This window comes from Malania oleifera, chromosome 6 (genome assembly GCF_029873635.1).
Source record: "Malania oleifera isolate guangnan ecotype guangnan chromosome 6, ASM2987363v1, whole genome shotgun sequence".
NCBI lineage: Eukaryota > Viridiplantae > Streptophyta > Magnoliopsida > Santalales > Ximeniaceae > Malania > Malania oleifera.
In genome coordinates, this window is record NC_080422.1 from 17877779 (window position 1) to 17890333 (window position 12555).

Consider the following 12555-nt stretch of genomic DNA (forward strand, 5'->3'; position numbering starts at 1 on the left):
ATGACATTGAAAATATAACAAATCAAAACAAAAACATGAATACACATTCATGTATCATGCATACTAAGAATCATGAAAACCACCCAATGTGGCCGGTCGACCACCTTAGTTGTTTTTTCTTCTTTTTATCTTAACTTTTTCATGTGTTCAAATTGGCCTTTGTTTTATTGGATAAAAAATGACTTTCGCTTGAGTTTTGCTAATGGGCAACTAGAGAGGTAACGTCCAACCCAATCAAATACCATCACAAACACTAATTGACAATAAATTAAATTCATGAACTAGAGAAATAAATCCAACATTAACAGCTTAAAATTGTTGCCATAAAACTAAATTTAATTTTGTCAAAAACTGCCCAAATATTTGGACACCACTGACATAATCCTCCAAGAAATAAGGGAAAAGTGTGAAGTCAGCTTAATTTTCGATCTTATTTGAATAGGTTTCCATTTTTAATCATATTTTAGATTGAGAAAAAATACAAAGAAATTTTGATTTCCATTTTTTTCCTCTTTTTATTTCTTTTTCTTTTTCTCTCACATAATCCCCGACACAAACATGGGGTTAATCTCAACTGTATACCATCCCAACTTTTGCACATGTTATGATCATTTTTTCCAACAGTTGGCTCAGCCCAACCCAGTGGTGGGATAGCAGAAATGAACATGTCAATAGATTGCAACCAACCATGAGCAAATTGCTTGAACTTTCTTATTACACAAAAAATTGACCAAAAAGAGAAAAACATAATACTAGAATAAGAAACAGCTCCTTAGCATTGCAGTGCTGCTAATACCAAGTTGCTACCAGCAACAAGAAATTTAACTTTCTCTTTTTGAATACAAATCCCAATTTTCGTCATAATAAATGAAGTCCAAGATGATGATGTTCATTACAAACCCTGGTTGTGCTCCAAATAACTTTGCCTCTTATCGCCTTTGGAAGTTGAATGCCTTTATGGAGAAGGCAAATATAAGTGCGAAGAGCACCGTAAACCCGACAACCACAGTTGCAACAACACCAAGAAAATCATGCTTGAACCCGAAATAATCTCTTATATACTCCTCTACTGATTGATTCCTGTCAACTAGTGTGTCTGTCAGATCTCCGTACTGTGAAACAACTAAGCCATACAAGGTCCAAGCCACAGGACACCCCCAGTAGTACCATCTCCACCACACAGGCATTTTCTGCGATTCATCAGGAAATACATTTAATGGTTGGTCATCAGTAAGGCATTTTGAAAGCATTAATCATGGGTTCAGGGGCCCAGAAGACTTGGTTTTGCGTGAATTAAAAAAAGAAGAAGCCATACAGTTATATTATGTTCTATCCAAATCCACACAAATTCAAATCTGAGGCCAAAGGGTAGCCAAAACTCACCGGTCTTGGAATTATAAATCCGGAGAAGAGATTCCACAGTCCATAGAATGCAGCAGAAACTATTGAAGCAATGTTCTGGTTCGGTGTGACAGCTATAGCCATCATGCCATAGAAGGTGAAGTACAAAAATGTGAAGTACATGTAGAACAGATACCAGAAGAATTTAGCTGCAGTCCATTCAAATCCAATCATTGCATACACTATAAGCCCATATACCGCAGCTTGTGCAAAGATGTATGGGATTTCAACAGCAACCTGTAACGCACAAAGAAAAGTTATTCAAGAACATGCATAGAATAAATTGTATGTGCAGTGTGTAAACCTGCTTAAATTCCTAATGATAGGCCACAGAACAACATTAGTGGGTTTGCATTCTTTACTCAAGACTTTACCATGATTGTAAATTCTCAATAATAAACATCAGAGATATATGGGGTTAATTCGGTCTGGAAAAAAGGTCATACCATGGCTCATGGGATACCACTTCTCATTTTTATATTATTATTGTAAAATGAAAAATATGCACAAATTGCAACGACTGCAAAATATTTTTCACCTGAGCAAAGGCATAAGGCAAAGGTGAATACATTCCAGCAGCTTTTTCTCTGTAGAAGACTGTCCGTTCAACAGCCACTACTGGCTGCACGGATGAGGCATTCTGAATACCAAGGAAGAGAACCGCAGCATACATTGAACCCATTGCATTAATCAGATCCTGTGTCTTTTCTCTGTAGTATAGAACACAAGGAAGTAAATAAAGTGGGGATAGAGACAGGCGTGAATGCATATTAATTCTAGATTTTGTGGATGTGACTTACGTCTTGCCACCAAGGTCCCAAAACATTGTCCCGAACATCAGAGCGATGAAGGTTGTGAAGAGAAACCTTACTGCAGTGTATGGCGGGTTGCGCCAATATGACAAACGTTGTTTCCACAGGCAAGCCATACATTGTGTGAAGAAAGGTTGCGAGAATTGAGTAGGAAAGTAGAGATCTTTCGAACCAGGAGCAGGTTTGCTCAATTCTTCAATCATGGCTTTGTTTCTCCTGAAATATATGCCATATGTTAAGAATAACTCAAGCTACAAAGCCACCAAAAGTTTCTTTCGACATTTTTCATTATTAAGAAAACATGCATTGATATATCTGTTGCTCATAACCCGACTTCATTACATAGGCAAGTGCATTTTTACTTGGACAAACCTGTATACTTCAGAATTTCTGTACAACTCAGCAAAATTTACTCCCAAAATAATTTCTTGAGATATAGTTGTAACTTCCAACATCCAGGTCGCTGGATTATATCCATCCTTTATTTTACTGACTCCTTCGATTGCCTTGATAAAAGCAGTTAAATATGTATTAGCAAGTACTAAAAATGAATTAGAACTTGAAATGAAGTGTTTGGTATCTGTAATTTTTAACTCTCGATCAACTCTCACCTCAAAATATTTAATGAGATGGCAAGAGAGCCGACCCAGTGGTCCCACATAAATTGACTCTCCTCCTCGTTTCATTAGGAATAGCTGCAAGCCATGTTCAATGTTTCAAGATTTGTACATAAGAAAACCCATAAGATTCATTTAATCCTTCTATATATCTAACCTCATCAAATGCTTCAAAAATGTCAATGCTAGGCTGATGGATGGTGCACACAACTGTTCTTCCTGTGTCCACGGTGTTCCTAACTGTTCTCATTACAATTGCGGCAGCTCTTGCATCCAGCCCTGATGTTGGCTCATCCATGAATATGATAGAAGGGTTGGCCACTAGCTCAACTGCAATGGTCAGCCTTTTCCGCTGCTCGGTTGAGAGACCGTTCACACCAGGCAACCCAACTAAGGCATCCCTCAACACTTCCAATTCCACAAGTTGCATGACTTCCTCGATGAACATCTGCAACCAATATTCAGAATAAAACCCTTTTTCAAGAGAACACAGAAGAAAAAGAAAAGATGACAGGTAAAAATTGTGACCACTAATGACTCATGTACTCTTCTATCATATCTTTAATTCATAAGAAAAGCTACACAGGAGCTTTGAGTTTGGATGGGGAGCAAGCTACTGAGCACGTTAATTGTAAAATTGATTCCTTCAAGCACATTAAAACACCAATTATAAACCAAGGCTTCTATGATCTGCTTAATGCTTGTTAATATGAAAGAAACATGTTAACCAAAAAACTGCAAGGGACATGATAGGAGTTTAGAACAATTCAAGCCATCTGAAATTGATAAAGGATGACAGCAGTAAGGGCCAACTAAAGAGTTCAGTAAACTAACTTCTGTGTTGCTCTAGCATTATTTACAGCTCTAAATTGAATGAGGACACTCAGAAGGAGAACACAATTTCACATGTACCAACCTTTCTGGTTTCAGAATTGACATCAGGAGGTAACCGAAGCCAAGCTGAGTAAACCAAGGCCTCGTAGACAGTCACTTGAGGAGAGTGTATGTCATTTTGCTCGCAGTAACCAGAAATTCGAGCAAATGTTTCCTGCTTCTTTGGGTACCCAGAAATTGTGATGTTCCCGTCGATATATCCGCCTGTTTTTCTACCAGCCAGAACATCCATCAGAGTGGTCTTACCAGCTCCACTAACACCCATTAAAGCTGTAAGGACACCAGGCCTGAAAGCACCACTAATTCCCTTCAGAAGCTCCAATCTATCTTCAAGGACACCCTGGTTTTTCATTTCCTGGAAGTTCAATCCAAAACAGAAAATTAGTTCTCGTAACCTTGTGGCATACAACACCACAACCAATATTTTGTCTTTAAAGGTATCAATAGTTAAACCACGGAGTTACCTGTGGCATGTCAACAGAATATCTAATTTCATCGAAGGTAATAGAATGTGGCGCAAAAGGAAGAACCATTCCCTTCTTCTTGTTATGACTAGCCTCAGCAATAGCTTCCGTCCTTGCAGATGCAGACCCAGACGAGACGCTGCTCCTCCTAATTTCATCTCCTTTATCAGCAGGTAAATAATAATTTTGGCAGAGAAAACGGTCAGTAATATGTAATTGGCAAAAAAAAAGATATAAAGAAATAACAGTCTTAAACATATCACATAAGAAGATCATCACCTCCAGAGACGGTTCCAGCAGCAGAGCTTGTCCCTTGAGAAACTGATTCTCCAGTTCTATGCTCTTCTTGAGCTTCTTCAGGAATAACTGCAGTAGGCTTTTCATATGCTGCACAATGTTGCAGGATATTAATACATACGCTCAAACTGTTGGCAGTCATAAATCAGAGAATTTAGAGATACCCACGGTTGAGAAAGGTGAGAGCCATGGCGAAAAGGAAATTGAATAGAAACACAAACCCGACCAGTGCTCCTAGTGCAAGCCAATACCAGTATGAATCAGGGAAGAACCCGCGAGATTCCAGGACTCTAACTCCTAGTGGTTTCGGAGAATCCGGAAGAACCTTGATATTAGAAGATACAAACATTAGCTGATTTTCACACAAGCATGTGCACGAAACACAGAAACAAAGAGTGCAAAAAGATACCTTCTGCCAACTGTGCCCAAGAAACTCATTTACCAATATTCCATTGGTCCCATACATCATAGGTGAACTCCAATAACCCCATATCCACCACTTCTTGACATCACCTATGTGCAGAACATTTTTTTGGTTTAGAGTATGAAGAAAAGATAATCTTTTATTTTCTTTTTTCACTTATACAAAATGAGTTACTAGCCATACCTCGTGACAGGACAAAACCGCCCAATGCAAAAAGTACGAGCAGTGCGAATGAACCAAATGTGTTGGCAATAATCATGTTTCTTCCGATTGCTCCAATAAATCGAAATAATCCAGAAGCCATTTGGCTAACAGCTGCGAGTATAAGGAACTGTCTAAAGAATCTGCAGCCGGAAAAGAAATGAGTATTGTCATTGAAACAAATTGCAAGCAAAAATTGGAATAATATTTCTGAAGAATTAAGCAAATTGCATTGCAAGCAAAAACTGGAATAATATTTCTGAGGCATTAAACAAATTGCCAATTATTACCTTCCAACATTTGGATCAAGTCCAATGACATAGTAACTCAAGAATACCCAAGATGAAGATTCTAGAATCGTGATGGGGATCTTGAAGATCCATAATGGGAGAGAATAAGCCCATGCAGGAAAGAAGTATAGGTCCCTTTGCTTGTAAAATACGGGAAGCTTCTGAATGGTCATGGCCATCTCTGCCAATCCATTAAACATGATCAAAACCACAGCGAAAAACAAAGCACCCGTATAAATTTGTCCATCTTCTACCGAATCTTTGTGCATCTTGGTGCGAAAGAAGAGTGTCATTGAAATCATTGCCATTACCGTAAGCTGAAAGTATGAATATGGTAAGAAGTCAATAACAATGTTATGTCCGCTACAATGAGTTTGAAAAATGTTAGACATATGACAAATTGGTGCTAAATTCATTAACATAAAAAAGGGATCCATTTTCAAGTGTATAATTACAGAAATAGACACAAGGACACGTGAATGGGGAGATCCCCTGTATAATTTCTCAGTGAGCTTGGAGGTAATCAAAACTAAAAGATAAGCAAATTTTTGAAAATCCTACCTGGGAGAGCTTGAAGATGTAGATGAATGAGTTTCTCTTCTTTAGCAAGAGTTCTCGAGACAAGCAGGCTTTGAAGAGCTCCATCATTCCAACACCATACTTTGTGGTTGTCAAAGCAGCTGGGTGGTTTTTTGTCCTGTCAAATGGGGTTGCAAACTCATCTCCAATTGCCTTTCCAACATGGAATGACTGGAAGGCTTCAGCAAATTCCTTGACTGTAACAAACCGGTAAGGCTCGTCTCTACGTGCCCAGTATTGCTTCTGATCTTTCTTTGATGTTACCTGCAATGAATTTAAATTTTAAGATGACAAAATAGGAAGCAAAGAATTTAATGCCCACAATCAGAAAATCACATTGTTCCAATAAAATAGATGAGAAATATACTCTACTATAACACTTACTTCTTGCAAGAAGTCAGCCACACCTTTCCTATCAGGGCATTTGAAGCCCATGAATTCAAAAAAGTCAAGCACTTGTTCACGGGGACCCTGATACACAATCTGGCCATCAGAGAGGAGAATAATGTCATCGAAGAGATTGTAGGTTTCAGGTGCAGGCTGGAGGAGGGAGATGAGGGCAGTTCCATTGAGAATGTGGACAGACTGCTTGAGTGAATTCACAATTTGGAAAGTTGTGGAACTATCTAAACCAGTTGATATCTCATCCATGAACAATGCCTTTGCGGGTCCAACCAGCATCTCACCTGTAATTTTATTAATGGAGTTTTTCCATAAAGTTAGCTTAAGTAAAATATAAAAAAATCATAAGTGCGTTGATGTTAGAAAATGAGTTGTTTTACCGGTTGTAACACGCTTCCTTTGTCCTCCAGATATACCCCTTAACATTTCATCCCCCACCATGGTATCTGCACAGACATCTAGTCCTAAAATCTGTAATTTTAATAAGGAAGGAAATTTTAGCTTTATGCATATAATCTGATTCTGGGTACATCTCAAAAGTCAAAATCCCTCCAGTGTCAATCAAAATATTTTTGAAGTGATAATACCTTCAAAATATAATCTGTGACAATGTTTGTCTCCTCGCCTTCAGTTGCTGCTGCCTGCATAATTAACCATGTGAAAGGTTAATTCTCAGCTCAAATACTTTGGTAATAAAAAAAGAAGATTTTGAACTAAAAATTCACATATAAAACTTATAAATTTCACGAATGCCTAAAAATCAGAATCCCTTTGTTCTATCCATATAAAAAATATAACTAAAGAGTGCCAACTCCCTCTAATAGATTTCAAAGATTGTATATCCCCACCTTCATGAAGATATCGATATCAGGATCAGGCTTGATATTTGCTGCTTTTTCTCGTCGAGACAATTCCGCTAACATCTCTGCATATTTTCAAAAGAATACACGATCTTAAGCTATGCATAAATCATTGAACTGAGCTTTGATCATATTTCCGAGAAAAAAAAAAAATCAGCAATACAATTGACGAACCATAACGGGATCCAACCCCCTGGCATCTTGCTGAGAAGGCCAAGGTTTCTCTGACAGTCATTTCTCCTAAATGGAGATCATGCTGACTGATGTAGGCAGCAGTTCTCTGGGGTACAAACTCATGCAAGCCATGCCCATTGTAAGTAACCCTCCCCGAAAACTGGTTTAACAGAAGCAAAAGTTTTTAAGTTATTGGAGATGAAACTAGTACAGTACCCAAAATTTGCAAACCCAGAAAATAAATGAAGCTACGAAGACTATTAGAAAGGGCAAAATTCTTTTTCTTAAATTAAATAACACAAACCTTTAGAGTGGGATCAAGCTTCCCAGCCAAAGCTAACATCAGTGTGGTCTTTCCAGAACTTGGAGGACCTAAGAGCAATGTCATTCTGCATATGATATGAACAAAAAATATGAGAAAATAATCTGGTTAATATGATCACCATGCATTTATTTTCTATACATTTATAGGGATACTTGAAAATCAACCAAGCTTGCTGGCTTACCGACGAGGCTTGATGATTCCACTAACATCTCGAAGAATGGTAAACTGTTTCTTTCTGCTTGGAAGGATATGGAGCTGGATTAAGGTACCCTTTGGAACAGAAAACAGAGTGAGCATAATTTTGCAGACAATGAAAACATAGAGAAACCATATAAGACTGAAGTTACTAATGATGTCTACTTTATTTTCAGGGAATTACCTCCACCAGGCTGAAGGCGTAGTTAATAAATGAAGGCAGAGCGCTGCTTCCTACAAAAGCTTCTGCCCCTACATTTATATGCTCAAACCTCACTTCAATCGTTGGAATATCAATTCCAACTCTGTCAAAAATCAAAGAATAATCAATGAGAACATACTAAAAAGAAGAACAGGACATAATTGTCTTCAAGAAAAAAGAAGGAAAAAAAAAAAAAAAGAGTTCGGCAAAGTGAATATGTGGTGAACATTTGAATTGCAGAGTCGAACTCATCACTCACCTGTCTATTCGATTCTTGAGCTTCAACAAGAACTTCTCATTGTCTTCTTCGGCAACTAACCTCTCAACCAAAGTCTTTTTCTCCTGAAACCCGAGGTCCTTAACATCAACTTCATCAGCTCCACCTCGAGACGCCATCAGCAACCCTTTTCTCAATCGATTGTAAGTGGGAAGTTTCTCGAGAGCGGCCCATTTCAGAGCTTCCTCATCGTCTTCTTCCCTGGAAGATTTGGAGAACACTTCCACGCCATTGTTCCTCCACATTGAAGAACTGTTCCTTCTCAGACTCCCGCTAGCTCTATAAATTTCACCTTCCATTGCAACCCGGAGAGATGGTACTACGTACAACGCCGGTTAAAATATAAAACCGACCAAAACCCAAAAATCTCTCTTCAAAATGCAACCAGAGAAACCAAAAACAGAGCTCCAAAGCTGGAAAAGCTCAAAAACAGAGATGGGTGTCTATGTATATCAATCTCCTCTGAGCCTCCTACCCAGAGAGATCCAAAGCTCTTTATCTTTTTTCCCACACACGCCGCCTTCTCTCCGTTCCTATCTCGGCTACGTTTTCTGATCGAGCATTGGAGAAAGAGAATTGCAGAACGCATATTTATACAATGGAATCACATTACAAATTTTTTTCCTAGTTCAACGTGCACATTTTCTAAGTCCGGGGTACTATTTTAATTCAAAAGCCTGCAGGAAGTTGATCTGGATGAGTTTATAAATTGTAAATGACAACTCCATGCTGTGTGGAGACGTTCGTTTTATGCCACCCTTTTTTGACCCTTGACGAAAAATAAAAAAATATGTATTTTCTCAGAGCTTGAGTCCTTGACCCTTCGAATGCATCATAGCATTTGAGAATTGAGAGTGTGTTACGAGATCAAGGCTAGGTAGTCAATAATTGGAACATAGTTTTCAATTTTTTAATAATTATAAAATGTCAATTTTTTTAATTTTCTAAAAGTACGTAGTATTTGGAAATATAAAAATAAAGAATAATTTTTTTTGCAACTAAACAAATTCTTTTTTTTCTATATTTGTAGTAAAAATTAATTGACATTTTGTATAACTTTTAAAAAAATTAAAAATAAAAAAGATAATAGAGACGGACCTCTTCTAAGGTTTAACAAAGAAAATACTACCCTTTCTTGGGATTTAAAAAATTCAATTTCAAGAACTTTACATAAATTTTTCCAAAAAGATTCAAACCTCCCCTATATTTATAAAAAAGATAAGTCTTTTGAAGAAAAATTTTAGGTGAGTGTCTTTTGTCCAAAATGTAAATTGCCTACATAAGTAAATATAGACACTTAAATTTTTGTAACTTCTTTTATTTTATCTAGATGACCTAGACAATTTTTTTTTTTCTTTTCGCAAAGAGTCGGAAGCCACCTACGTAACGAGCTCATCCCAAGACAAATATATAATCTTTGCTTATACCTTTTTTCTAACTTATTTCTTTATTTTATCTTCTTTTAATTAAAATATTCATATTTCTTTATGTTAAAAGCCCATTATGCTTCTTAAAAGAATACATATAATATCTGAATTTAGTTGACAAAATTCATTATTATCTGCTTCTGATTTATAATGAGGGCTAGTTCCAACTAGATCTTTCTTTAGATTAAACTTGATAATTGTCTTTTTTAATTCTTATCTTAAATTAGAGTCTATTTAAATCTATCTTTACCCAAAATATAATGAGTTTTCTAACTATATAGAGATACAAGGCTCGAAAAAAAATCAAATGAAAAAGTGTATTATTCAAAGTAAGAGAAGGACTAAGATTGATGGTAAATAAATGGTTGTATAATTGTAAGAATACTCAAGAATCATGTGTCCTTTTAAACACTAGAATTTCCTTTTTATAGAAGGATTCCATGGCCTTAGGTGCTTAGAATTCTTATCTTTTCTATAATGTGACGGCATAATTTACACAACTATTAAAAAGAAAAAGTATAAGGATATTTTCATGTCATGATACAATAATTTAATTAAATAAAGTTCGTGAAATCTTTATAAAAAGAGGTCCATCACATATTTTTCATCCATCGTCATCATTATCATCATCATTACAGATAAATATATATATATATATATATGCCCCATCTCCTACCAGCTTTTCCAAATGATGGATATCCAATTCATCCATTCATTCAAAAATATATTCAAAGTTTCTCTCCATTTAGAAAAGCAACTAGGAATATATATATATATTGTTATTTTTTGTCCTACATTAATAGAATAATTCCACATTAGTATAAAAAGTTATTTTGAATTTTTTGTATTATTTGTCCCACATTGAAGAGAAATGTTTTTTGAACTTCAAGTTGAAGCTATATAAAGAGTTCAACTTTCCATTTGTAAAATACAACTCAAAGTTGTACTTTATCAAGAAGTAGCTGATTAATCGTCGGCGCTTGAGAACGTAGGTAATTCTATACCGAATCTCATTAATTTCTTGTCTTATTCTTTTTACTGTTTTATTATTTGTTTCTGCATTACTTTAGTTTTTTATATATTCAATAGCAATAGTTGTAATATTGGTGTTTGGCACAAGTGACGTGCCCGACACAACAATTGGTATCAGGGTTAGGTTGAATAGTGTCTATACGAAGGTGTTCCTCTATTAGGATCATTGATTTCATGTTTGATGCCTAAGAAAGATCTTATCTAAACGAGTACTCAGATATCATTGCAGTTCGGTCGCTCCTTGGAGGTCGATCTAATCAAAGTAGAATTTCATAGGATAAAACAGAGTAAACACAGTTGGTACGTACTATTCGTCCTAAGCCTTTTGCTTTGTTGGTTGCTATCGAATATATAGAAGATGGCAGAAACTGGTGCAACAGTAGAAGAAACTCTGTCCACACGAACTCCAACCCCTTCAGCTTCGACATCATCATCGAAGATGATAGCTAATACTCGGTTTTAGGTGGAGAAATTTGATGGTATCAATAATTTTGGTATGTGGCAATGTGAGGTGATGGACATCTTGTATCAGTAAGAACTATATATTGTTTTGGATGATAAACCAATAGATATGGGTGACAAAGATTGGGAAAAGATCAATCGTCGGGCATGTGGTATGATTCGTCTGTGTCTCACTAAAAATCAGAAATATTGTGTTATGAGGGAGACATATGCAAAGAAATTGTGAAAGACATTGGAAGATACATTTATGACTAATAGTCTGGAAAATTGGCTCTATTTGAAAAAGAAATTGTTTTGCTTCCAGTATCAACCAGGTATTTTGATTAATGACCACATAAATGCTTTCAATAAAATTTTGGCCAATTAGTTAAATTTGGATGAAAAGGTGAAAGATGAGGATAAAGTCATATTGTTACTGAATTCTCTCCCTGATGATTATAAACATTTGACCATCACTCTAGTTGTTAAGCATTCTTCCATTCAAATTTTGTTGGCTTTGCTTGCACAATTTGATCTTGAACTAGTTCAGCTCGATATAAAAACTGAATTTTTACATGGTAATTCGGAAAAGGAAATCCATATGACTCAGCCAGATGGATTTCAAGTTGCTGTAAAAGAAAATTGGGTATGTAAACTGGATAAATCATTGTATGGTTTAAAACAGTCTCCAATATAGTGGTATAAACGATTTCATCAGTTTATGATGGGTCAGAAGTACATCAGAAGTAAACATGATCATTGTGTTTATTTTCGAAGACTACAAAATGAATCTTTTATATATTTACTCTTGTATGTTGATGATATGTTGATAGTTTCAAAGAATAGGGAAGAAATCAACAAGTTGAAAAGTCATTTAAATTAAGAGTTTGAGATGAAAGATCTTGGTAAAGTAAAGAAGATACTTGGCATGGAGATTCGCAGATACAAAATGAGAGGAAGAGTTAGTTTGTCTCAGAAACAGTATTTGAAGAAGGTAGTATAAAGTTTTGGCATGTCTAAGTAATCAAAACCAGTAAGCACTCCTATTGCTCCTCATTTCAAACTTAGTGCGGCTTTATCTCCTAAATCAGATGAGGAACATAAGTATATGTTATAGGTTCCTTATGCAAGTGTTGTTGGTAGTCTGATGTATGCAATGGTTTATACTAGACCTGATATTTCATAAGTTGTTAGTATGGTGAGCAGGTATATGCATGATCCGGGTAATAGACATTAGCAAG

At 36.2% G+C, this 12555-nt stretch overlaps 1 protein-coding gene across 1 annotated transcript; it reads right to left on the reverse strand.

Annotated features, from left to right (window-relative positions):
• Positions 1 to 689: 689 nt before the first annotated feature.
• LOC131158864 (pleiotropic drug resistance protein 1-like) lies at positions 690 to 8960 on the reverse strand. Its single transcript, XM_058113785.1, has 24 exons — positions 8397 to 8960; positions 8120 to 8240; positions 7922 to 8010; positions 7720 to 7804; positions 7416 to 7575; positions 7230 to 7306; positions 6969 to 7022; positions 6762 to 6852; positions 6364 to 6665; positions 5962 to 6243; positions 5401 to 5717; positions 5093 to 5253; positions 4895 to 4998; positions 4654 to 4810; positions 4468 to 4575; positions 4189 to 4349; positions 3747 to 4079; positions 2988 to 3278; positions 2825 to 2908; positions 2586 to 2719; positions 2202 to 2429; positions 1940 to 2111; positions 1384 to 1638; positions 690 to 1190 (listed from the first exon to the last, which is right to left on the reverse strand). The coding sequence occupies exons 1-24, from the start codon at positions 8711 to 8713 to the stop codon at positions 930 to 932; spliced, it is 4344 nt and encodes a 1447-aa protein (XP_057969768.1). The 5' UTR covers positions 8714 to 8960; the 3' UTR covers positions 690 to 929.
• Positions 8961 to 12555: the final 3595 nt, after the last annotated feature.